Source organism: Corapipo altera, unplaced genomic scaffold (genome assembly GCF_003945725.1).
Source record: "Corapipo altera isolate COAL_440 unplaced genomic scaffold, ASM394572v1 50, whole genome shotgun sequence".
NCBI lineage: Eukaryota > Metazoa > Chordata > Aves > Passeriformes > Pipridae > Corapipo > Corapipo altera.
The window spans coordinates 11,832,467-11,856,357 of record NW_020884889.1 but is presented as its reverse complement, the minus strand read 5'-3'; the positions used below and the strand labels follow the sequence as shown (position 1 = coordinate 11,856,357).

At 35.4% G+C, this 23,891-nt stretch overlaps 1 protein-coding gene across 3 annotated transcripts in view; it reads right to left on the bottom strand.

Annotated features, from left to right (window-relative positions):
- Nucleotides 1–23,891, bottom strand: part of LOC113947600 (protein unc-13 homolog A-like) — a 57,165-nt gene that overhangs the window by 24,251 nt on the left and 9,023 nt on the right. For 2 of the 3 annotated variants that reach the window (XM_027644331.1, XM_027644332.1), the window contains exons 3-7: nt 21,302–21,331; nt 18,415–18,514; nt 16,454–16,571; nt 14,600–14,723; nt 10,814–10,949 (exon numbers count right to left, since the gene is read on the bottom strand). In XM_027644331.1, coding sequence (XP_027500132.1) covers nt 10,814–10,949; nt 14,600–14,723; nt 16,454–16,571; nt 18,415–18,514; nt 21,302–21,308 — 485 coding nt within the window. In that variant the 5' untranslated portion in view covers nt 21,309–21,331. Of the gene's footprint in view, nt 1–10,813; nt 10,950–14,599; nt 14,724–16,453; nt 16,572–18,414; nt 18,515–21,301; nt 21,332–22,643; nt 22,751–23,891 lie in introns of those variants that run through there. The other variant, XM_027644330.1, reaches the window with a different exon arrangement.

Sequence of the window (23,891 nt, the reverse complement as noted above, 5' to 3'; positions counted from 1 at the left end):
CCAAATAGAAGCTTACATTTAGTCCAACAAATCTTTGAAATATAATCTGATATGCAATTGGTTGCCCCTACATAGGAGTTGCACACTTGCACAGACCTATTGCAATGAAGGTTCATTATTCAGCTATTTCCCAACCCCCGCGAAGAATGTTGTTTTAAGAAGAAAAATGTTAATTCAGTTCATGGCTGTTAAGCACGGGTTAAAATAGCGTAGGTTCTACCACTCTTGCCAGATTCTAAGTAATTCAAAAGACACTTGTACAAAAACAGTTAAGTTGCTAAATAAAATGTACAGTAACATTCTACAGATACAATTTACAAAGGACAGTAGCAGCCTGTTTACTAAGTAAAGTTGTTGGAGTGCATTTCTGTTATATTTCAGTGTCATCCCTTGGTCTACACATTACTATTTAATTATCTTGGACTTTTGGAACAGTGCTCTTTTATTTGAGGAGAAAAATGTTCTCTCTGATACACACGGCTGAGTGCACATGATGCAAACTAAGTGTGAAGAGGCTTTTCTTCCCCTGCCCTCATCTCTGAGGCTGCATCCTTGCAGGTTCAGCCTTTTTCCTTTTCACAACTATTTTCTTTTTTTTTTTTACTGTAAGGTAAATCAACCAAGTGATACTAGTAATTGTTCCACTCCATTCTGCAGCTATTAACTAGACTGGAAATACTAGGTAATAATTAACCTTAGGAATTATTAAGGTAATTAACCTCAAGGTCAGATGGAGAGTGGGTTGCCAGTGTTGATTCAGAGGGAACAGAAAAAAACAGCCTTTATTGTCTTAACTGAAGGTAGTTAAGGTCAGGAGCACTCTTAAATTTGGAGGCATAATGTTCACAGGCAGACAAAAACATTTAACTGGTTTGCACTTCAGGAAGACATTGGGCTGTGACCAGACTGCTGAGCAGAGCAGGTAAATGAGGCAGTTGAATAGACTTCTGCTTGTGCCACATAGAAACTCAGCACGGACAGACACAGCCAGGAGCAGCTTTTTACCTGTCCACTGCCTGCTGACACAAGGATGGGTCCAGTGTAGACAAATGATTGTTAATTTTCTATTCAGATCTAGTAAAACTAATCAGTTACCTGGCAGAAAACAATTTATCAATACTGAACAAAGCCTCCAGATGACATTTGATTTGCAGGAATTCTGAGTAACAAAGACCAAGAAGATACTGCTGGGAATCATTTGTCCTGGAAACTGAACTATGCACAAGGAATGCATCATGTTCCAGGCAAATGCATTGCTACAATTTTTTGAAACAAAGAACTTAAACAAGAACAGATTAGGAGAACTTCAAACAAGCATTAAGTCAGAAAATAAGGCAATCACAGCTATAATTAGAAAAGCATTAATTGCAAGTGGTAGAACAACAAAAAGCTTGAAAACAAATGACAAAAGCCTTAGGAGTGCCTGAAAATCACACTGATTTGCCATTCCTGCAACATAATGCCCAGCTGAGGTCTCTGAACCGACACAGATCACAGGAACAAAAGGCGGTAGAATCAGAAGAAAAGCCTCTGAAGAAGTCCAACAATATTTACATCCAGAAAGCTGAGCAAGCAGCCCAGGTAAAAATTTTGATGCATCATGCATCAAACCAGCAGGCTTCCACATCTCCCAGCAGTAAGGATCAAAATAACAAATTTTGTTGCAGTGATTTACCAAGAGAAGGCAGTTACAGGCACAGGTTAGATAAACACAAGGGCTCTTCAGGCTGGTTTATTGAAAGAGATCTTTAATAGACAACAAAAGTCACACTGACACTTTTATTTAATAGATGTTTTCCCTGTCAATTTTGCCACAAAATTACATTAAAATTGGTCTAGTATTTCAGTGATGATTTGCATTTCCATGGCACCTCTTGTAAAATTAAATCCCCCTGCAGACTTCATTGTAAAGCAGTTAATTATAAAGCAGTTGCAGTGTGGCCACATACGGACAAATAATGACATCTTCTGAATGCTTATTTGTTTGTAATAGGCAATCCTGAACATCTGCATGGATTTGTAAGTATTCATCACTAATGTCAATATTGTCAGCTTTGACTATAACTGGAAATAAACTAGAGAAGAAAAACTGAAATAATCACACTCTATTATGTCATATTATGACAATGTTTTACTCAGCAACTTCCACTCCCCACTAGCAGCAGCCAAGCTGAAACAAACATCATGTGCTCAAATCAATCTCCAATGGACAGATCAAGCAGAGTTGTACTTTGGGAGTACACTGTTACAAAACTGGGATTTTTAATTTTCTTTTCCTTTAAATATGCTCCCCAGAACATTCTGGTAATGGTAATTTTTGTACAAATATAGGATAAGGATGCTAATGGCAATTTTGATCTTTATTCTACATTCTTTTATAGTTCAGGAGGAGGATAGAAAAGAAAAAATAAAGATGAATAACAGCTTCTCTGTCGTTTATAAAACCTAAAAAGTAATTTCAAGTGCTGCACTTCCAGTGCTGTAACTTCTGAAACAATTTAATGTGCATTGGAAGTTATGTCAGTTTGTAAGACACCCAAATCTTTAGTGTAAGGATTTCCACATTTGTTACTCATTTAGACTGCAGCAGCACAAGTTCCTTGGGACTGTCTCTGCTGGTGCAGTTGCTACCCCAGCCTTGCACATCAGGCCAAAGCAACATTAGTTATATTAACTGCACCTGGGCTACCAAACCTTGGGCTCGTTATAGCACCTGCCAGGGATTATCTGAAGCTGATTGCACTGAAATGGTTTCCAGCTGAAAACAAGGTGCTTTAAATCACCAGCTTTCAAGTCAGCTCATGCACTTAGGATAAGGGAACACTATTCTTATTGGAAAATATATCTGGGATGTGGAACTATGGAAATGGTATCCCATTAAGGATTATTGTACTATAAAGTTATAATTAAATTTTAAACTTTTTCATAAGCCTCAATTATACAGTATAGATAAAAAAAATCAGTATAACATTAAAAAGCTGTTCAATAAGTAGCAGTTTAGTAGAACACTAGGAGGAACTGTAGGCACTACTTGTCCATCTTAGCTATCATCACATTAAAAAGAAATTATTGATGTGGTAAAATTGCAAGAGAAAATTAAGTGATTTAGGCTTTCCACAGTTAGCTCTATCACAGTGAGACCTACTTTTTTAAGCCTCACATAGATTAATATAATTTAGCATTACCCAACAGCCTCATAGATATTTTTGTGTGTAGTGGCAAAAGAAGGCAGATTTTCCTCAAAGATACTTTTTGGTAACACTAAATCTATACCCTTACACAAGTTCCCTTTTGCAGATGCTCAAGTTGCACTTAAAAACTTACTTTCCAAACACCAACCAGTTATTTATCTCTACAGTAAAATCTTAGTTTTAAATTTGACTATTATTTTGTTTTCCATCTGCTTTCTTACTGTCTAAAATCAGAAGTTTCAGTAGCTGTATTATCATCTTCAATCACATGTTTATATCAATTAGATTACTGCTGGCTTCCACTTCAAATAGTTTACATTTCTGAGTTCTTGGTGGGTTTTGTCTGTTTTAAAACTAAAATTGCAACACCTTAGTTTCTTTGGGACAAGGTATTTAATTTTTTCAGGTTATATTTTAAGAGCAACATTATTACAGTAATGAAATAACATTTTCTGATGTCTTTGAGATCACCTTGTATAAGTGCCTAAAACACATAATACAGCAATAACATGTTTTCTAACTATTCAGATCCTAATGCTTAGCAAGGCATGAACAGAAACAAAACTATGCTTACATATATGCTTTACTTAAGTTCTTAGAATTTTTCCTCTACCACTCTTACACAGGTTACTCACCTAATCATTAAGAACTTAAGTCTTATAGGAGACCTACATCTTTTGACTCACCTCTAGAGAAGATGAATAGTTTGAAGCTATGCATTTATCCTCATAACAGAACTCATGTTTTGACCTTTTCCTCCACTTCTTCACAAGATTTTTCTAGGGACAGTCCACACTGATGTGGACCTTCACACCCTGAAGGAAGATGTCTGCCCCTGCTTGTTTCTAGAAATACCCGAGCCAAGTGCACTGTCAGCACAGCTGCTCCAGATAACCCAGCAATTACTGCAGCCCCTCCACCACTGCCCTTCCGGGGGATAATTAACTATTTGTTGCAAGGAAAGTACTTTCATCTGCCTGGTGTCTTTTCACCCTTCAGACTATTCTGAAGTCTTATCTCAGTGTGAATTATTTATTGGTTGTTGCTGTCTCCGCTAAAGCTGATTCAGAAAGTCCCATCTTGCTTTAACAATTACTTTCCAGTTAGGTTATTTGAGTATTCTGACTTCCCATATGACCCAACAAACTTTTGTTTTATCACAGGTAGAGAAATAGCAAACTTTTCTGTATGGCTGAGAATAGGTACTGGGAAAGAGAGGTGATAACTACTTAAACTTCTATATTTTAGGCCACTTCAAATGCTTAGTCTTCAAAATATGCATTTTGGGTTCAACATTGTGGGATTTTCTTGTTCTTTGATCAACTATTGTTCTCAAACATTAATGAGCTAGTTTCTCAAAAGGTGGCATGCTCAACTTCATGGCTTCTTATTTTTGTTATGTTGGAGGAACTTAACCAAATTAAACCTTGTTCTGAAGAACCACTGCAACTGAAGGCCTGATGCTAAAGGGTGTGCAAAGAGAGATGTACAGTAATCCATACCTAAAATATTTAAATATCAATTCTTACCACTCAAAACTCTGAACTGGACTGTAAACTGTCATTCAGATCAGTCAAAACCACTGCTTGTGACAATTATCTATATGGTTCATAGAATGTCAACAAGTAACAGCTCGTATTTTCTCCTACCTTACCATAGAAAAAAAGCTTTGAAGAAAGATTCTGGTTTTTTTAAAGTGTGCCAAGACAGTAAATCAAGATTTTGCAAAGTAACTTCCAAGTTTTCTGCTGGACATAAGGAGTCTACAAGGCAGTTTTGCTACCTGAGAAACACTCACAAGATACATTATCTTCTCAGTGCTGAAACAACTACATTAATTGTTTCCAAACTGCAAGATATTTATCAGAACAAAAGAACATGCAACTAAAACAGAACAAGACCAAAGGCTATCACAGAAGACAGAGGACACAAAGAAACACATGTTCGTACAAATAAGACATTAGCAAGACACTGATCTGCTGTCCAGTGAAGTTGCAGCTTTTAGTCAATCTTGAATCTGTCAAAGTGTCATCTTGGATTATTCCCAGAAAGCAAACAATGTCTAACTGCCACTTAGAGAAACTTTACAAATTGCTCCAGATTTTGCCTGGGTTTGCCACTATGGAGCTACTCGGTAGTCACCAAATTTTCACCTTTTCCTCTGCTATATCATTAAAACATTTTTTTTCTTCTAATACATCCAACTCAAAAAATAATAATGTATTTTTTTCCAAATACAACATATTTCTTTATTCAACTGAACTCAATTTTCTTTTACATTATCAAGTCTCTGTATTCAAAACCAATGCCTAATCTTTCAATTTAAAATGAAAATCAAAATCAGCATTATAAAATTATTTGATTGTGTATGCATGCAATAAACCAAATAAATACGTAACCTCTAGATGTAGGATGGTCTTATAGAGTGTGTTACATGACACTTCCACAGCTACATCCCTGCCTCAATTTCTAAATCAACCTTAGAAAAAATGTCCAACAAGCTTGATTTCATGTCAAAGAAAGAAACTCTCACTGTTTCTAAGAGAGGTTTCATAGAAGACCCTGTAGGTAACTATTGCCTGAACTTGGCCTCATGCATGAAACTGTATCTGACTGCTATAAACTTCTATATCAAATAGATCCTTAGATAGATTCAATCTGTCTCTTCTTCTAAACAAAAACATGGAAAGATATAACTAGTCATAATTCCATCAGGTTGAACATCTGTAGGATTCTTTTCCTTATGGTTTTAGCTAATGAAAGACCATAATAATAGTGAGATATAAAAATAGCTACAAAAATAACTTACCAAAATCTATTTGGGACAACTTCAGGAAAGAAAATGCACATCAACATGTCATATGAGCTCACCATAATTTGTTCTAACTGCAAAGTAAAGCTGTTTTGTTCTTTACTACACTTCTAAGCAGTTTTATACATAATTCATTGTTGTTGTTGTTTTCTGACAGAATCTTCAATTCCCTAAATGTTTCTCAATTCCCTCAATGTTCTTTTTCTCAATCTCTTTCAAGTACAATGTTTTCTCTCTATATTTTTAACTGCTAATTTATCTTCTTTTGTATTTTTTTTGCAACCGAGTATTTTTTAAAATGTAAGAATAAAACTGATAATGATTGTAAAGCTGACATAGTTATAGAGTTGTATAACAAAACCCATAAAAATTGCTTCAACTTCAAATTAATTATATTTATGAGATTTACTATTCTCCAGTTCTAAGCTTAAATTTTGTTTATAGTTTTCCTGCTGTAGAGAGCTACTGCAACATTCTTTAAAATTCTTTGGAACCTTTTTTTTTTTTTTAAAGTAGTCTTTTAAAATACTATTTTCGTTCCAATCAAAAGCAATAGTTCTAGGGTACAGAACATCTGAAGGAAACACATTTGCAAAAAGCAAGATGGTGGAACTGAACTTGGAAAGGACAGCAGAGCAGGAAAGATCATGCTCTTTAATACGTAAAAATATTTCATATCTCTTGGTTCATGTGTTTTGATGTAAACAACCATTTTACCTTGCCTTTGGAACACAGAAGTATTACATGAGTTAAACTATCTGCATTTTAGAGAACAGCCTCAGAATAATAATTAAATGCAAACCCACCCATCACTAATTATAATGTCATCTGCTTTTTATATTTTAAAAATAATATACCAGTTCTGAAAAGCTGGGAACCGGTGGACAGTCATAGCTAAAAGGCTTACATGTGACACACAACTTTTGTTACCCTGCCTCCTTCTTTACTTTCTTTTGGACCTTATTTCTTTTTGGCAGTAAATATGAAAGGAAACAACAACACATTATGCAAGATCAGTTATGCTGAACTATTCTGTAATTTAACTTTGAGAAACAATCTCTCAATGAATGATCAGAACAGAAAACAAACTTACATGGACAAACATTATCTGCTTAAACAGCTATGGCTGTGTACTGGAAATATGGCTTTAGTTTAAGGAGTTCATAACCTGTAGCCAAGTGGCAGAGATGGAAATTTTCATGGTTTAGAAATAATTTTATGCCTGCCCATCAATTTTTCTGTTATCTAGGCATGAATAATGAAACGGATTTTTGGAGAAATGGCTGTAAAGTGATCACTTCAAATTAATTTAGACCTTAGCAATCATTTGGTTCTTTCTGTATTTAAAGCCAGGGAAGATTAATTACGTTCTTAAAAGGCCGTTTAATGCTCATGATGCTCCAAGCATTAAGAAACTTCTAAGTCCATCACATTCAAGCTTTCTTTTCAGTATTCATCAGTTTGAAAAAATAAACCTGTATATTGCTGTCACAGATCACTAATTTGCTTTAATTAATATCAGTTTAATGAATATTACATTGAAAACAACATTGCAATGGTTGCAGGTCATGAAGTCCACTTTTAGTAATATATCTCCTTTTAACACTCAACAGTTACCACCACCCAAAACATTAGATCAGAGGAAACACTGTTAAAACCAAACACTTCAGTATCAGTTACTCAAATCCAAATTTGTCCATAAAATCTCTATAGATCTAGCACAGGTTTGTGGGCAGCATATCCCTCCTTCATTTCCTGTGTATGCATGTATGATATCTACTCATGTAGCCTATGCAGGTAGAAATAAATAAACCCGAATAATGGATTTTTAATTTTTTTTTAAATATAACAAAGTCTTTTTTTCTCCTTGTCCAATGACTGATTTTCAGTTATGCAGAGAAGACAAGTATCACAGGACAAATCAATATTATTTTTAAAAGAAAGATCCTTGTCCATGTTGCTGTACTTCTTTGGTTTTGGGGTCGGTTTGTTGTTTTTTAAAGGAAATTTTTGTTTCATTTTCTCTCTTTTGGAAATGCCCCTAATCAATTTTATGCCATTCACTCGAGTTTCTGATTAACAGGCATATCTGGAAATTTCTGGCAGTTCTGGATATACAGTAACATATTTCTACCTCAGTGGTACCAAAGAGATTACTCGTGAAATCCTCATTCTTGCCAGTAGTAGCATTCAGCACTGGATACTAATGATGCAAACAGAAAGAGCCAACTGACTTATCATATGGTTACTGTACAGAGCTGGAATGAAGTATATAATAAATACTTGATTGCTAATTTTTATAAATTCACAGTCATTCATTCATTGATTACATTAAATGGGAGAAAAACTTAGGGGTTTTTTGTTTGCTTTTTTTTTTTACCAGTATTTTCCCTTTCTCTCTCTCTCTCATTTCTTTTTTTCTTTTTAAGCCTCTGGGAGAAAATATATTGCTCTAATAAGAAGTCACTTAATAATTTACCACATCCTTCAAAATCTGATTTAGTGAGTTTATGCTTTCTGCAAAAAGTTAATCAATTACACTTCATTAGCTATCAGTCTACATTTAAAGTTAACTGCCATAAACACCATTTATATATACAATCAAAGACTTGACAAATAAATACCAGTGTAAAAAAACTTAATGAAGAAATTTTATCCCCATTAATACTTGAATATTTACAGGATAGCTGAACTGGTGTTTAATAGAGCTATTCAAAACACATAGTGTAATCTAACTCCTCAGACTTTTAGTATGAAACAGTTATTTTGAATAAATACACACCTCTAAGTAAACTTTAAAACAATCATAATCTTTCTGCTCATAATCTTTGAAAATACCTATTATTAGATGAAATAACTTTTCACTTAAAAATAATATGTAGTTCAGTGCTTACTCCTAATTTATTAATATAAAGGTTTAATTGAATTCAATTAAATTATTTGGTACAAAGAGGGAAAGGAAATAATTCCATAGTCAGATCAGGTTAACTTCTTTTGGTTTAACTTAACCTGCTCAGAGGCTCAGATCTCTGTTGAAAAATACATGTCAACCCAGATGATATGCTAATGACTGGACATGTGCTTAGAAAAACATAGAGAAGCAGCTCTTGAATGCTGCCATTACTGACAGCTCTCCCCCTAAGGAGGCACTTGTACTTCTCTGCAAATACCCTGTAAGGACTTACTAGTAAATGTAAACAGGCTAAGGATGACAAGAAGCAAAGAGATGCTGTGGCACCTTGTCCATGTACAGTCTCTGACTCACTGCATCCATGTGCTTGACGATCTTTTTGCAGACTCATTTGTTTCCTAGTAATTTTGTGTTGATGTTACATGGACTCTGCTTTTTTACAGTCCATGAAAAGGTCATTTAAGAGCATCCACATGTTATTGCCTCAGAGAACACATAACTTCGTAATGGAAGAGGTTTTATCCTATTTTCTCTTGTGTTTGAGCTAATTTTCTGGTACCACTGCTGTTAGGTACGACTTAAACATGAGTCAAGTGCCTGACACACCATATATTCTTGCTGCTTTTCCCAAGAGCCTGTTCTATCCTTCATCAAGAAAACACCTTTTTTGAGTGTCAGCTGCTCACAGTATCTTTCCTGCACTACTATAGATAAAGGACACCATAATGAAATGTAACACAGTCTGTGACAGCTGACATGAAAGCCAAAATGAGCAGTAGAGATAGAAAAATTTTTGTCTCCCCAGTTTGCCTTTGCAAGAGAAGGGAAGTGATTATACCAAGGCATAGAAGGCTCTCTCTGCTCAGAGACCACTGCTGAGAGATGTTCTCAGAGGCTGACTGGACTCCCTCCTGAGCATTCAACTCCACTCAGCAGAAGGTGATGGCATCAAAGTAATACAATTTTGCCACCTTTCCCCTTCCTCTCTTTATGCATCACCATTTTCCACACTCAGGGAAGCAGAAAGACAGCAATTATCTTTTCCTTATTTTTTTTTTCCTCACAGCATTTGTGTTTGCTCAAAGCAAAAAGACAGAAAATATTAATTCTCTTCTGGAAAACTTGCAAAACTGAAGGTAGCCTGTCTAGGTAAATATATTAGCTTCAAAAATGGAATCAAATGTCTTTCCTGATTTCCAGATGCAATCAGTTACAATATCTAAATCATGTTAGGACTTGCTACCCTTCTTAAGTTTTCAGAAAGTCGCTATTGAATAGGTGAACTCTGTGTAGACACATGCCCAAGGGTGAGAACAGGACAGATATACATGTATCTGCCATAAAAGAAAATAGCAAAGCTAATTAATACCTGCATTGTCTTTAAAACATTATCCTTTAAAAAATCACCTTAAATGAACACCAATCAATCAATTCCCTTGCACTTCTGAAAGCATGTGTATATACACAGAATCCGTTGCAGAACAGTCTAGAATGGTATTTACCCCTTTTGTATCATTAATAGTTTATATTCTTGTCTTGTACTAATTAGTCAAATATAAGTTTGGTTGCCTTTTCTTTAATGCCTACATTTTTTGTAGGTTATAATCCGCTTTGTTTACCACCAAAGATTTATTGAGAAGGCACATGTTTGCAAAGTGGTTTCACAGGAGACAGTATCCTTCATGGTTTTTCTTTCATTAGAATATGAAGATTTATCATGCTCTGTCCCACCATAATAAGGAAATATATCCCTTATGGGTTTATAAGTTTATGAAACTTTTTAAGTTTGTAAGTCACATTCTTGCTTAAAATGATTGTAAAGTATCACTCTGGCATTCAGACATTTTAAAAAAATCAACAAACGTTATCATACATGTCAGATGTGACAAGGCAAAATACCTTGGTTTGCTCTCTTGTGTGCTGAGACCACTTTCCACGGGTGGCCAAATATCAAATGCATCTTGATGTGAAGGTCTTGTACTTTGGAGGGGTGGCTCTCTGTGCCAGGCTCTGCAATCTAAGTCTTTGTGGGTATCTGCAGAGAAGGAAAAAGCTGCTAGAAATCTTTCAGCCCATTTTACTTCTCAAAAGAGGAAGTACACATTAAATTAATTAACTTAATTCGTTAAATTTACGGTAATAGGGAATTAATGAAGTCAATTACAAACATTATAATGATTAAATCACTTATGACGAGAACAGCAGAAATAGAGTTCCAAGATGATCATTTTGCTCTATAAATCATCCTTTTAGCTGTAGTGAGAGGAAGGGGTTGTGCCCCTTGATTGTGGGGGCATTTTCTTCCACAATGATGAGAAAAATTTGTGTGCCCATGTCTTTTCTCCTTTTTTTCTTCTTTTTTTTTCTTTTAAAGTTTTGTTATGTATTAGGAACTATGTTTTGATTTATTTCCTCTCACACTGTGAGGTTAGCTGCCAAAAATTTGTGTCATATATTTTGCTCAAAGCGAGTGCAACACTGTTGTGAAACAAGGAGAAGATAGAGATAATACTTTGGAAAACAACAGGATCTTTTGATTTTCCTTCTGCAAAAGTTAATCACAACTTTTAGGTTATATGTAAGGTTATGTAAGTATGGAAGCATATGTTTAGGTTGTAAGTATATACATATGTAATATATACTTATAATATGTGAATTACTGCATTAACTAAAGTGGTCTGTACTTAGAATTCTATACTTTGGCACATGAGTTTTCCCAATCACTTCATTGTGATTTTTCAGGACCTTGGTTTATGCTGATCAAAATGGTATCAGAACAATTAATGTTGTCATTTGCTAATCCCTTGGTGTATCAGTGATTTAGTATGGTGACTAATGCAGAAACAGGGATTAATCCTATCATTGTTCCTTTATTATTGTTACCTCATTTGCTAATTAACATATATGAAAAATGTGACAATGAGCTGAATTTCAGCCAAGCCTAAGAGGTGAATACCTGCATGGTATATTCCAAAATTATTCATGAGGTAAAAATTCTGTTGACTTTCAGCAGGCTACTTGTCAAAATGAGATCTTAGTTCCCAAGACACATAAATGATTTTCAGAATTATAGCTATTGCAAATTACAATTCACTTCACTGAAGTTTTCTTTAATTTCTTATACTCTTTATGTAAGGTGTAATTGAATGTTAAGGAGCATGCCATACGTCTCTAACACTGAATTTAAGAAAAAAATAAGATATGTCCTGTAAATTTTCTTCTGTCTCTTACAAGAAAGACCTAATAAAATTGAAGTGAAATTATTGTATTTTCCAAAAAACCCTGATTATCTTTAAAAAAACTTGAGTTTTAGACACATTAAAAATGTTTGCAATCGAGCTGTAGTATTTATCTAAATAGGATTTTATTACTGTGACTTTGCTTGCAGAATTTTAAATATACTAGATCCTCATTCTACTTAGCAGCCTTTTAATGGAGCTTAGTATAAATGGCAATGGTGAAATGACAATTTTGTTGCTACCACATCAGACATCAGGTGATACTTCTAGAAAGAAGCACTCATGGTGAGCTGATGATGTAAAAACATTTCCCTGTTACTACACACAAGTGCTTCAAGTCCAAATGAAGTCATATTGTTAAAGCAGCAGTATCTGGCATTCTCAAATAGACATCTCTCAGGAACCGTCAGAAGTAACTGCAGCCTTCTACCTTCCCGATGTAACTTTGTCATCATAAAGAGGCGATACTGACTCCAACAGTCAAGGACAGACCCTCAGCTGCTCGCAGCTGAGCTGAGAGCCATTCAACAGAGTAAGCCATCGAAATGTAATGTCCAAGTTAAACTCCCGGTAGAGGGGAAACGTGGCTTTCTCAATAATGGAGGCATAAAGCTTTAGGATTCCCTCCTCTATGCAGAAAACTAGTGTAAGAGTGACCTCTACAGGATTTCCAGTGCTCCGAGACTGCAGTCCCAGGGACTGTCTTTAGAACACTTTCAAATGTTTTTATTTGAAAACAGAAGACAAACTGCAACATACAAACCAACACTCCCTCCAAGTATCAGCCTGAAATTGGTAACAATCTGAATTCACAGCTTACAAACATACAATTAGAGTTCCTGTAACAGATTTACAGTAGGTTTCTAGATATGAAAACTATGTAAGGACTTACTTAAAATATTCAGCTGATTCAAAGGAGGTTTCAAGAATCATTGGGTTTCATTTGGAAGGGGCCTTAAAGATCATCTAGTCCCAACCCCACTGCCATGGACAGGAAAAACTACCACAGGTTGTCCAAAGTCCCATCCAATACTTCCAGGCATCTACAACTTCTCTGGGTGACCTATGCCATAAAAGTACCATTTGTACCATTTTTTTCTCCTTTTTTAATGGGCATTCCACTGTTAGTGGAAAAACTGTTGTCCTTCTCTGTCATCTTCTTTATAAACTGCCTCTTTGTTCTAATAGCCTATTTTTATGCTTAAAGACTCAGTCCATTTGTCTTCTGTACACTTTCCATCATGCTTAAATGAAATAAAATTATGACATAAGCGAAAGACGGAGGCACATGTGAATAGCATGAAAATGTTCTTCCACAAGAATTTTTACTCAGACAACTGAAAATTGCTTGTGGCTGCTGGGGAAAATAAACCAAGCAAACCAAGCAAACAAAAAATAGAGTGTGACTAGGGCTTAGGTTATCTTTTTAAATGCTTTATTGTCTAGGAAGTAGTAAAGAAGGAGTAATTTTTTGTTGAAAAAAAAACTGGGCCCTGTTGTAACTCATAAGAATCCATAACAGCCCACAGTCACTCTGTGAAAAGATATGCATTCTACCTCACCTATTAACAGCAGTGTAGTCATGCAAACTACACCCAGAAACATCAGAAATAACTACTCTACTTAAATCAGCATGAGCTGTAAGTATTGCCAACTTCAGTCTCAGGCAATGCATTTCAAAAAGAAGCTTAGACAGCTGGTAAACCTTCTAGTCCTCCTTTCAAGAGATAAATAATGTTTCTCATTCTCTCTTCTTCACTTTTTTAAAATTTATTCTTTTGTAAATTTTAATATTAGTCTTTTTTAGACTAATAATATAATAGAATGTAGTTCATTAGACTACATTAAAGAGTAAAATGTTAAGCTAACTTATGTTTGAGAACTTATTTGGCATAGACTACCATATAGATGGATTGATAATCTTAATAAAGTCTATCTCTTTGTATTGTATCTGGAAATAATGTGTGGTGATGTATAATTTGATGTTCAGTTTCCATTTCTACTTTCACATACATATATATAGTTTACATCATCACGTGCACTATTCATAAAGGCAGACAACATCTGCTAGTAAGGTAAAAAATGCTGTGAAAGCCCTGGATTTTACTACAATTTACGTCATGCAAACAGCTGATGTGCTGTAACACACAGGCTCTGTATTGAGCCTTAAGGAGATATTTATGTGGATACTTATGTGGAAGACACATCCATGTGTGGATGAACATTACCCAGTGAAGCTCTTCATCCAGCTTCTTGTAGAAGTGGCTCTCAGTGATTCCATTACTTACCAGTACCAATTCCCGGTATCAATTGCGCAAATGCCCCAGTGATGAAAAAGCATCTAGGATTCTACAGAAAAATTTCTATTTGGCATTGTATTTCAGAAATTTAGAGTAAAATATAGAATGGCTGAAATGCTGGAGGGAGATATTAATCTGTAACTCACCAAATGGTAATGCAAAGTAGACATCTAGTAAGATCTCATGTGAAGTTGGTGTTTTTGTGCCTTGAATCTCACTTCCATTTTTTATTACTTCAGAATGCAAGGTCCACCAGGAACCCGGGCCTTCCTAGGAAAAAGAAGTTATGAAAATTACCTGGGCAGAATTTATTGGATTATCCACTTTTTACTGGATGAGGTTTCCCCTGAGTCAATAGGAGTTTCTTTGTAACAACAATATATTTAAATATCCGTTCTAGACTCTTACAGGTTTTGTTTATATAAGTATTACTTAGGACTTCATCAAGTTTTCTCACAGCCATTGAATTCAAAATAATATAACATTTGCTCTACAACAGAGATGAATACACATTAGGGTTGTCAGATGATTAAGACACAAGAAATATGAATATTGAAAATTACACTTATCAACTCAGATTTTCCAGTTTCCCTTTGAACTGGTGCCAAAAAAGTACATTGTAGAAAGACTGAAACAATCCATATAAACTAATAACAAAGCCAAAAAACCTTGTTTCTGAAGTAACGTTCCTTTATAGTTTATTTCTGAGCTATAAAGCCCAGAACAGAACTGTGGGGTTAAGACAAGCAGCATAACTAGGAAACTTCCGCAGTGGATTAATTATAAATGAAGGTTTAGAGGATCTGAAGAAATTAAGAAAAAGTCTCTTATCTTTCATCTGTGTTTGTTTAAAGTTTCAATATTTACTAGTAAGCCACAATCTCTGTGTCAGCAAGTTGTAACTCAACAACAGCCAGGGCAGCAGAGCAGAACCACTTGCCTTGGGGCTGGAAATGGCACTTGGCAGCTGTGATACAGAGCAACTTCTAATTTAAGCAGGAACTACTTTCTTCCTCTGCTTCCATTTTCTGAGTAGAATCACTTAAATGTCAGTTCAATGTATATATGAATATTTATTACTTCCTGTAAAGAAATTGCTATAGGGTCTGATGAGAGATACTGTAGGAAGTTGTTTTCTGATTTTCTCTCCTTTACCTCATCTTCAATCACCTTTTTTATGTTTTAGAAAAATTAAAGAAGGCAAAAAATTTTTCAAAGATTAAATTAATCTTCTGTCATTCAGAGCTACTTTAAAAACAGACTCCATGGACTATGTGTAGCAGAGCATATTCATGGATGGGAGAATTGTGGAATATTAGAATGAGGTAACTCTTATGTTTTCTGAATTCAGAAAATTTTGCAGCACAGGCAGTTTGCTTCTGTATTTCCACAGTCCCAGAAACCTTTTCTCCTTATTTGATATCCTACTGAGGGCAAGTATGCTCACTCTGGTGGCCAACTGACTATGCTGGATACATAACTCTTGATATTGAGCCAATTTCTCCACTCAGCCTTCTCTATGCACTCTATAATTTCTTCTGTAATTCCACTGGGCAAATTTCAGTTTTCCTCTCTGAGACAATGGCCAATTCCCTTGAGAGAGAGAACAACAGTATTTTGCCCGCTTCAGTAGAGATTTACCCAAAGTCACACAATGAAGAGCCAGGCCAGGAAAGTTAATCTAAAACTCTTTCACTCTAATCATATAAACCAGACCACCCTGGTCTCCCTAACAGTTCATGAGAGCAGATGAACTAACTCACTGCCTGTGGAATACCTGGCTCAGTATCTGAGCCATTTCTCCAGGATATTTGGATAAAGCATTTCAGTTGTCACTTTAAGAGTCACATGTACATTATGCCTCACCATTGCAGACTGGAGCAAAGGAGACAGAAGTATACACTGATCACAAATGTCATTACAGTATTTGGGGAGATTAAGAATGAGAAATTTGTTGGAGTTTACTCAGTGTTCTATAATTCCACAGAAAGTCAACTTACATCTGTTGCATATTCCACAGTTGCAAGGGGAATCCATAAAACTCCCAAAATGGTATCCCAGAGCAAGCCTTTCTTCCACAGCTCTACAAGGAAGCCCTTTCCATCAGCACAGATTTCACTAAAAAGAATGAATACAGAAACCATTAAACTGAATCTGAAAACGCAGTTTCAACTGCTTAATAATCCATAATAATAAGTTAGTGACTTACAGGAGATACAGAGGTGGGTTTTTTCCTATATAGTCATAAAATAGTAGGCAGTGGTGCCTCTGCTGTGACTGATTGCACATAATCTTCATTTGACTGAATTAATTTGTATTAAAATAATCTTCAAGTTATTGTGTGGTGAATCACAGAGAATTACTGTGTGCTTAAAGTTATCAGGAAAAGACAAATGAAATCTGAGAAGGGCAAGGGCTGCCACCTCTGAGACAACTTTTTGACTCATCACATCGCTCTCAAAAATCATTATGTTGGCTGCATCAATGTCTACTTTTTTGCTGTATTCATGCAGTTGAATAGATACATTGAATTTTTGGTTTGCTCATCTTCTCTCTTTATAAATATGTTATGGAAGACAGATTGTAAATTTTTAGACCCCAACATTAAAATTGTTGCACCAACAACAATGAAAGTGCAGACTGAAAGGTTAAAAAATACGCAATTTTTAAAATGCAAGCTGGTAATATCTGTGTGTAACAGAACATAGTTTTTACTGTGAGAGATGGAGTGACAGCCCTTAAGAAAATGAACTACAGTATGACTCACCAAAGTCTACTTAAATGTATTTGTAAATGCCTACTGTGAATCCCTTTTAAAAGCCTGCTGTGCTGTATAGATGAGCAGGCAGTAGATGGAGCTACAGGAACCTTGTAACATGCTAGAAAAGTGCTTTAGTATTCTTTGGCAAGATTTACATTGCCAACTAAGAAAATAATCCCAATAAATTGCTCATTTTGAATGATATCATGCAACACTCATTTACATATAATATGATAAAAAGAAAACCTTTTAAACAACAGCAAAGCGATGTATTAACTAATATTTTGACACATTCTTCAGGTAACCAGAAAATACGAAAAAGTTATTCAAAACAACTCATGTGTCTGACAAAATATTAAAATACTTGGATTAGAAAATACCCAAAATTGTAAAAATGACATTTTTTCATAAGAAGAACTACAGCAAATTAAATGTTGAATTCTCCAAAAATATTTCAACCAACTCTAGACCTCAGGAATTAAATTTATGTTCCCACAACAGGAATGTGGTGACAGGGAAAGATTTGCACAGGGAAAAAGAAGGGACCAAAAATGGTGGAGATTAATGTGGTAAGTCAGGATCTAATTAGATTTTATTTATTGGGTTTAACTGCTTTGGAATTGACAGTTGGAAGCAGATTTCCTCAGAATGTCAGGCAGTATATAAATGCTTGGACCTCCTGACCAGTGAGGTGTGTAGAAGGCTCTAGAGAAAAGAGGACAATAACAACAGAGTAACAAGATGGAGAGCTGAGTGAAGCAGACAAAGATCTGCAGACAGAAGTGAGAAAGAGCAGGGGTCAGTAATAAAGCAACTGCCTAAACTGGCTGCTGAGGAGATAAATTAATGCATAAAATATGAGTCACATCAAAAGGAAATTGAGTGAACAAAAATCAAGCTGCTTGAGGATCAATTTGAGTTCTCTTTATTCTCATTCCTGTATTCCTACAACATTATATTAAATTAAATTTGGAGACAAATTCTTCCCCTTGTTGGTCCTGGCCTTGATCTGCAATATACCTTGCAAAATTAACTTTAGTTCTGTTCCCCAGGGCTAATCTGCACCTTTTCTCTGAGCTGGATACTTTTTCCTTCCTTCTGTGGTCTGTACATGGCCTTGCATGTACTAAACTGTTCTGAACTATACAAATACAACAAAGATACAACAAAATCAATTGGTAAGAATTCCCTGTTACTTACAACATGAAGTCTTGTTCCCAGCAAGGGTCACTTCCTTGTCTATCGACTGTAGTGCTTTTCAAATTTTGGACTTTTAAAACAACATAGGTTTTGGATGCATCTGAAAAAGAAACAACCAGCACATCAAACCTCACTTTAGTTCTTTCCAGAAGCTAGAAATTTAACCCCAAAGCAGTAAGGGTTTAATTATCAATCTCCCTGACAGGTCCTGCATGAAACCAGCATGCAACTCCTTTTCTGAAGATTAGGACTTCGTTTGCCTTTCCATTGCTATGATAATATTGATGATTGGCTGATGGGATTTTATGTCCAATTAAGGCAAGGCCACAGACTTGTAATATGTAATTCAGCCTTGGTGCATGAATGTAGTTCTGTTATAGATGCAGCAGCAAAATGGGTTTCAGATGCAGCCCCAAATGAACTCATATATTTTTGTAAATGCCTTTGTAAAAGCACAGTATGAGTATTCATAAATTGGATCCAATCAGCAAAAAGAATAAAATTTTAAAAATTTCAAAGGGCTTGAAAATATCACTGCCAGAAAAAAGCAAAAGAACTGAGAGAAAGCTCTATCCTGTAGGGCCTCACACAGGAATCTAAGGTGGTAAAAGGTGTATTATATCATCTCAATGAATGTGGCCTTTTAGCTTGCATGCAGGTAACACATCCTTCACTACCCTCCAGCATCCTAGATAAGGATAAACATTGACAGAGGACTGAAAAAACCCTTTTTTTTTTAATAGAACTACTGCCAAAATATATATACAAGAGGTAGCTAAGAACAGAATTTTTGAGCTGTGTGTTTTACCACAGGTCAGTCAAACAGTCTGAATTACAGGGAAGGTGTCAATGTCTACAACAGATTACTGAATAGGTTGTATCAAATTACACTGCAGTTAACAAAAAGTGTGAAGGAGAAGAGTTAGCTGTGTACATCCTGTGTGTGGATCTTATTGATTAGAACTGATTATAATGTTTGTCCAAAGGACAAAAGATATCATGTAACAGGAACTATTCTGTTCAATAAACACATTCAACAGTGGCCAATGTTATCTATTTATTTTCTATAATTCAGTGCACCAGTCCTCTCAAACAGGACTTTGTTTTTTAGCTGCAACTCAAGGTTTGAGAAATTTTCCAAAGAATTCTAAATGACTTGGCTGAAAAATAGCAACCCACAGTCTTTAACTTCAGCCATTTAGAGCACCCATGTAAATTAAAACTACAATAACCAACCTCCCTCATAATTAAAACATATGTCCCTTAAATGAAGCCATAAATGACAAGATAGAAACTTAAAGACACATTTTAGTGGTAGTCTGTTTCATTATACTATTATCTTTATATTCAACTACAATTTCATGGACCAGACAAGATGACCAAACTTAATCACCTTGTATCTTTCCCCACCTCCTTTTCTATCACAAAAAATAAAAATATCTTGGACAGCTTGCATTATTGTCTTGCCTGAAACCCTGCCATTTGTTTTTTAAAATATCTATTTTTCCAGTAGTTCCTTGTCTTCTTTGGCTCTTCTCTGGATCTAAATATTACCCTTCAGTGCTTTACAACTAATTCACCTTCTTTAGATGTCATGAGTTGTGTCAAGTAAGAAAAAGATACTCTACCTTGTAAATAACTGTGAGTATATAACCTCCTTGAGGAATAACACTGCCCAGGGTGAATATTATTAAAATACCCTGGCAGCAGAAAGGAGCTGTCAATTTTGCAGTTTTGTTTCCATGAAGCCATTATTGTGGCTCCCAAACCTTTCAGCTGTCAAAAAACAGAGGCACGTAGTGCAACTTTTTGTCAAACAGCAGGTTATCCACTTGCTCAGACCTTCAGCTTTCAACCCAGAGCACAGCACAGCAGCTTCACAGCAGTTTACACAAAGGAGTAAATAAACTAGAGGATAATCACTGAATTTTGAGAAACATGAGGGTATTTCAAGGCTGCTCTTGGTCACCACCTGCGTAATGGTTCTGCCCAAGAAAACATGACCAATTATCAGAGAATACACCATTCAAATTTTATTGCTATTATTTATGGTGTTAACAAGTCTTCAACAGCACTCAAAAGAAACTTGAAACTACATCTCTTTTATCAAATTATTCTGTTTGATAGTCATATTCTGTACATTATCACCTCTTTTGAGCATCAACAAAATATTAGATTTGCTGAACCCTGCAGAACATTTTTCTGACTGCATTAGGGTTTCAGAAAAAGAGAAGATTCTTCAGTCCATACTTTGTACAAAGATTTCACAGCCTGCTGTTAGAAGTATCAAGAACAAACAGCTTGATCTGTGCCCATTCAGGTTACCTTCCTTTAATTCAGATAACTTTAAACAACTTGCATTTGCTTAAATATATTAACCAGCAAATTTTGCTGCACTGATTGGATTGTATATCAGCTTCTCCTGAGAACTAGTAATTACAAAGGTCTTGAAGGCCTTAAATTTATAGTCCACCTCTGTGTGAGAAACCTCTGGCTGGGTCTGGACTTTCTTTTCCATCCTGGCTAAATCTTGGTCCTGGAAACAAACTTAGGGAGTTCTGGGCAGCTTGGTTTTGCTCATATTTATTGGCTGGGGCACACACCTGATCTCTATAACTGTCCATCAGTATCTCCAACCTGTATTTCCTCTCTGGGAAAATTCAGACACAATCTCCAATTGTCTGAGGCCACAACCTTGTAAAGATAATGTGATCTCTAAAACATATGTATAATCTTTAATTCTTTCCACATTTATTCATTTTTATTGAACTGTTGATCAAATATATTAAAGTAGTCCCAAGCTTAGGTGATTCTTTAGCGTGACACAGACATGCATGCCTAAGAAAGAAAAATGTAAAGCAGAAATCTAAAGGGAAATTAAACTTACCAGTCATTTTATCCAGCCTTCCTTTTTTCACTGTATAAAAAAAAAAAAATATATTATTTTCAGATAATACCTTAACAATGCTCGCCAATGGATTTTATGAAAAATAAAATCTAAAGGACTTATGTGGTATAAAAAACCTCAGTCAAAAATGAAAACAAGTAATCTTCAAAAAATATAAACATCATTGTGGGACAGTAATATGATTTCTCGGAATTCTTTGGGAAAGAGAACATGTGAAAACTCTTTGCACCTTACAAGAACTTAATAAATACATGGATACAACACAGAGGGCAGAATGAAGAGCAGGTGTCCAGGAAGGGTAGTGTGCTATTCATCACCTCTTAATGCTAGTTCAAAATTCTTCCCAATAGACACAGAAGACTCACAGACTGTATATAATATAAAGTAGCTTCTATCATCTTACAAAGAATCCTTTATTACATTGTGTTTACTCTGGCTGTTAGAAAGGATGCACTTCAGTCAATACCTTACCAAATAAAAAGTGAACATTTCAAATTCTGATTTTGCTCAGCAACCTTAAGTTTCACACTATGGTATCTCTTCCATTAATGAAAAATGCCCTGAAATTAATAGGATTGGGATTCATATAATCATAATTATGAAGATCTAACCTGGTCATAATTTTTTATTTGACTCCTAAAGTTCATTAAATTTAGACTTTTAAACAGTATAACTAAATATTCTTTAAATTTTCCTGCGATATCAATGTATGTAAGACAGTTCAGTTTAATTTGAGTGGAACATCACTGCAGTCCTACAATAATTGAACAAACTCCAGCAATACACTAATCTATACATGATATATTTCACTGCTACACTTAGGACTGTAGTAATTGCCAATAAAACAAGAAGTCAACAACTTTACAATGCAAAGGTTCCCAAAAGCTTGCCCCTGTTTTCCAATATCCTTTCCACTTCCTTAACCTCACCTACCTTCCTATTAGTTATTTTTGCTTTCATCTCTCCCTAAACGTCCCTAAGAATGCTCTGGAATTGCACCACATTTGCAGACTGTTCGTCTAACAGCCTGAATGATTCCACCATTGTCACACTAAAAAAGCTTTCACTTTCCACACAAATGGTGAGGGGCCAAAATGTTGCTGAGCTACCAGCACTCTAAACACTGCAGCAGCTGAACTGCACTGCAAGAGTGCAGAATTTACACACTGCATTTACTTGACTTCCCTGGAAGGAAGTACTGCAAGAAATATTCTTATCAGCTTAAACAATGCACATCTCCAGTCTGTGAGGTTACTTTTTATAGCCACGTACTAAATATTGTCAGATGGGTGAAAGAGCTTCTACGAGAAGAAAAACCTACCTTTCACAGAGAGAAGTTCCATTTCAGTAGAGAAATACTTTAAAGAACACGCATTGGAATTCAGCTTTTTCTTCACAAGAGGAAAAGAAATAGTTTGGCTTGAATTAAATTACTCTTCTGCTGCTGTTCCCTCCCTGCAAGTGTGTTTCACTTTTGCTGCTCGCTCCTCCCATGTTTCTCATGGAGCAAAGCCAATCAATTGATGGAGCAGTAAAATACTGACGACAAATTCCTTCTCCGTCTCTACACACAGAGATGGAAGAGGAAAAGAGAAATATTATAACTGCTCGCTTACCCTCATTTCCTCACCCTCATTTCCTTAAGTTCTATCTGCTGTATGCAGCTGTCTCCAGTCTAAACAAATTTCTAAATGCCATCTTTTCCAGAAATAAGAAACTCAGTGCAACTATTTTATTAAGGACATACTTTTGGAGATCTGACACTTTGATTTTAATGCTTGCAAAGCATCTGAATTGGAATACAGAAAGTTCATGGGGTTTTTATCTTTTAACACAGAGTCACATAGTCAGAACACATATTTTACAGTATTTGCTATAGCTAGGCATAAGTAGCCTTAATTTTCTAAAACAGTGTGAATAAATATTGCACAAAAAGTTGGATTTTATTATACTTCATGAATTTCTAATTCTATTGCAGCAGTTCATAGGATTGTAAATATTGTCATAAAATGTTAAAATATTTTACAACAATACTCAAAACACTGAAATATCATAAAAATAGTGGTGTTTATGACTAGTTGTTCAGATTAATACTGGGGTTTTTTGTTTGTTTTTAATTGTGGTTAACAGTATATATATTTCCACGGATACATAGTATTTTTATATAATTTTCTCCATTATATTATAATTGAATACTTAGGTCTTAAATCCAAGTAAGGAAGTGTCCTTGGAGTAGAGGGGAGTGCATATATCTGAGTTAAGGAGTGGCTGTCTGAAGCCCCAAGAAACTGGGTCTGGAGGAAGGCACACCTCAAAAGACAAATGTCAGCTGAGACTGGTTGGCCTGGCCAGGAGAAACCTTTGGGAGGTAGGACGGGTTTAATCAACGTTTATAAAAACCTGATGGGAGGCTGCAAACAAGACTGACTCTTGTGATTGTTGCCTACTAACAGGTGAACAGGCAATGGGCACAAAGTGAAACTCACAATTTCACCAGAACATGAGAAAAGTCTCTTTTTCCTGTGAGGTATTTTAACATTAAAATAGGTTGTCCAGAGAGGATGTGGAC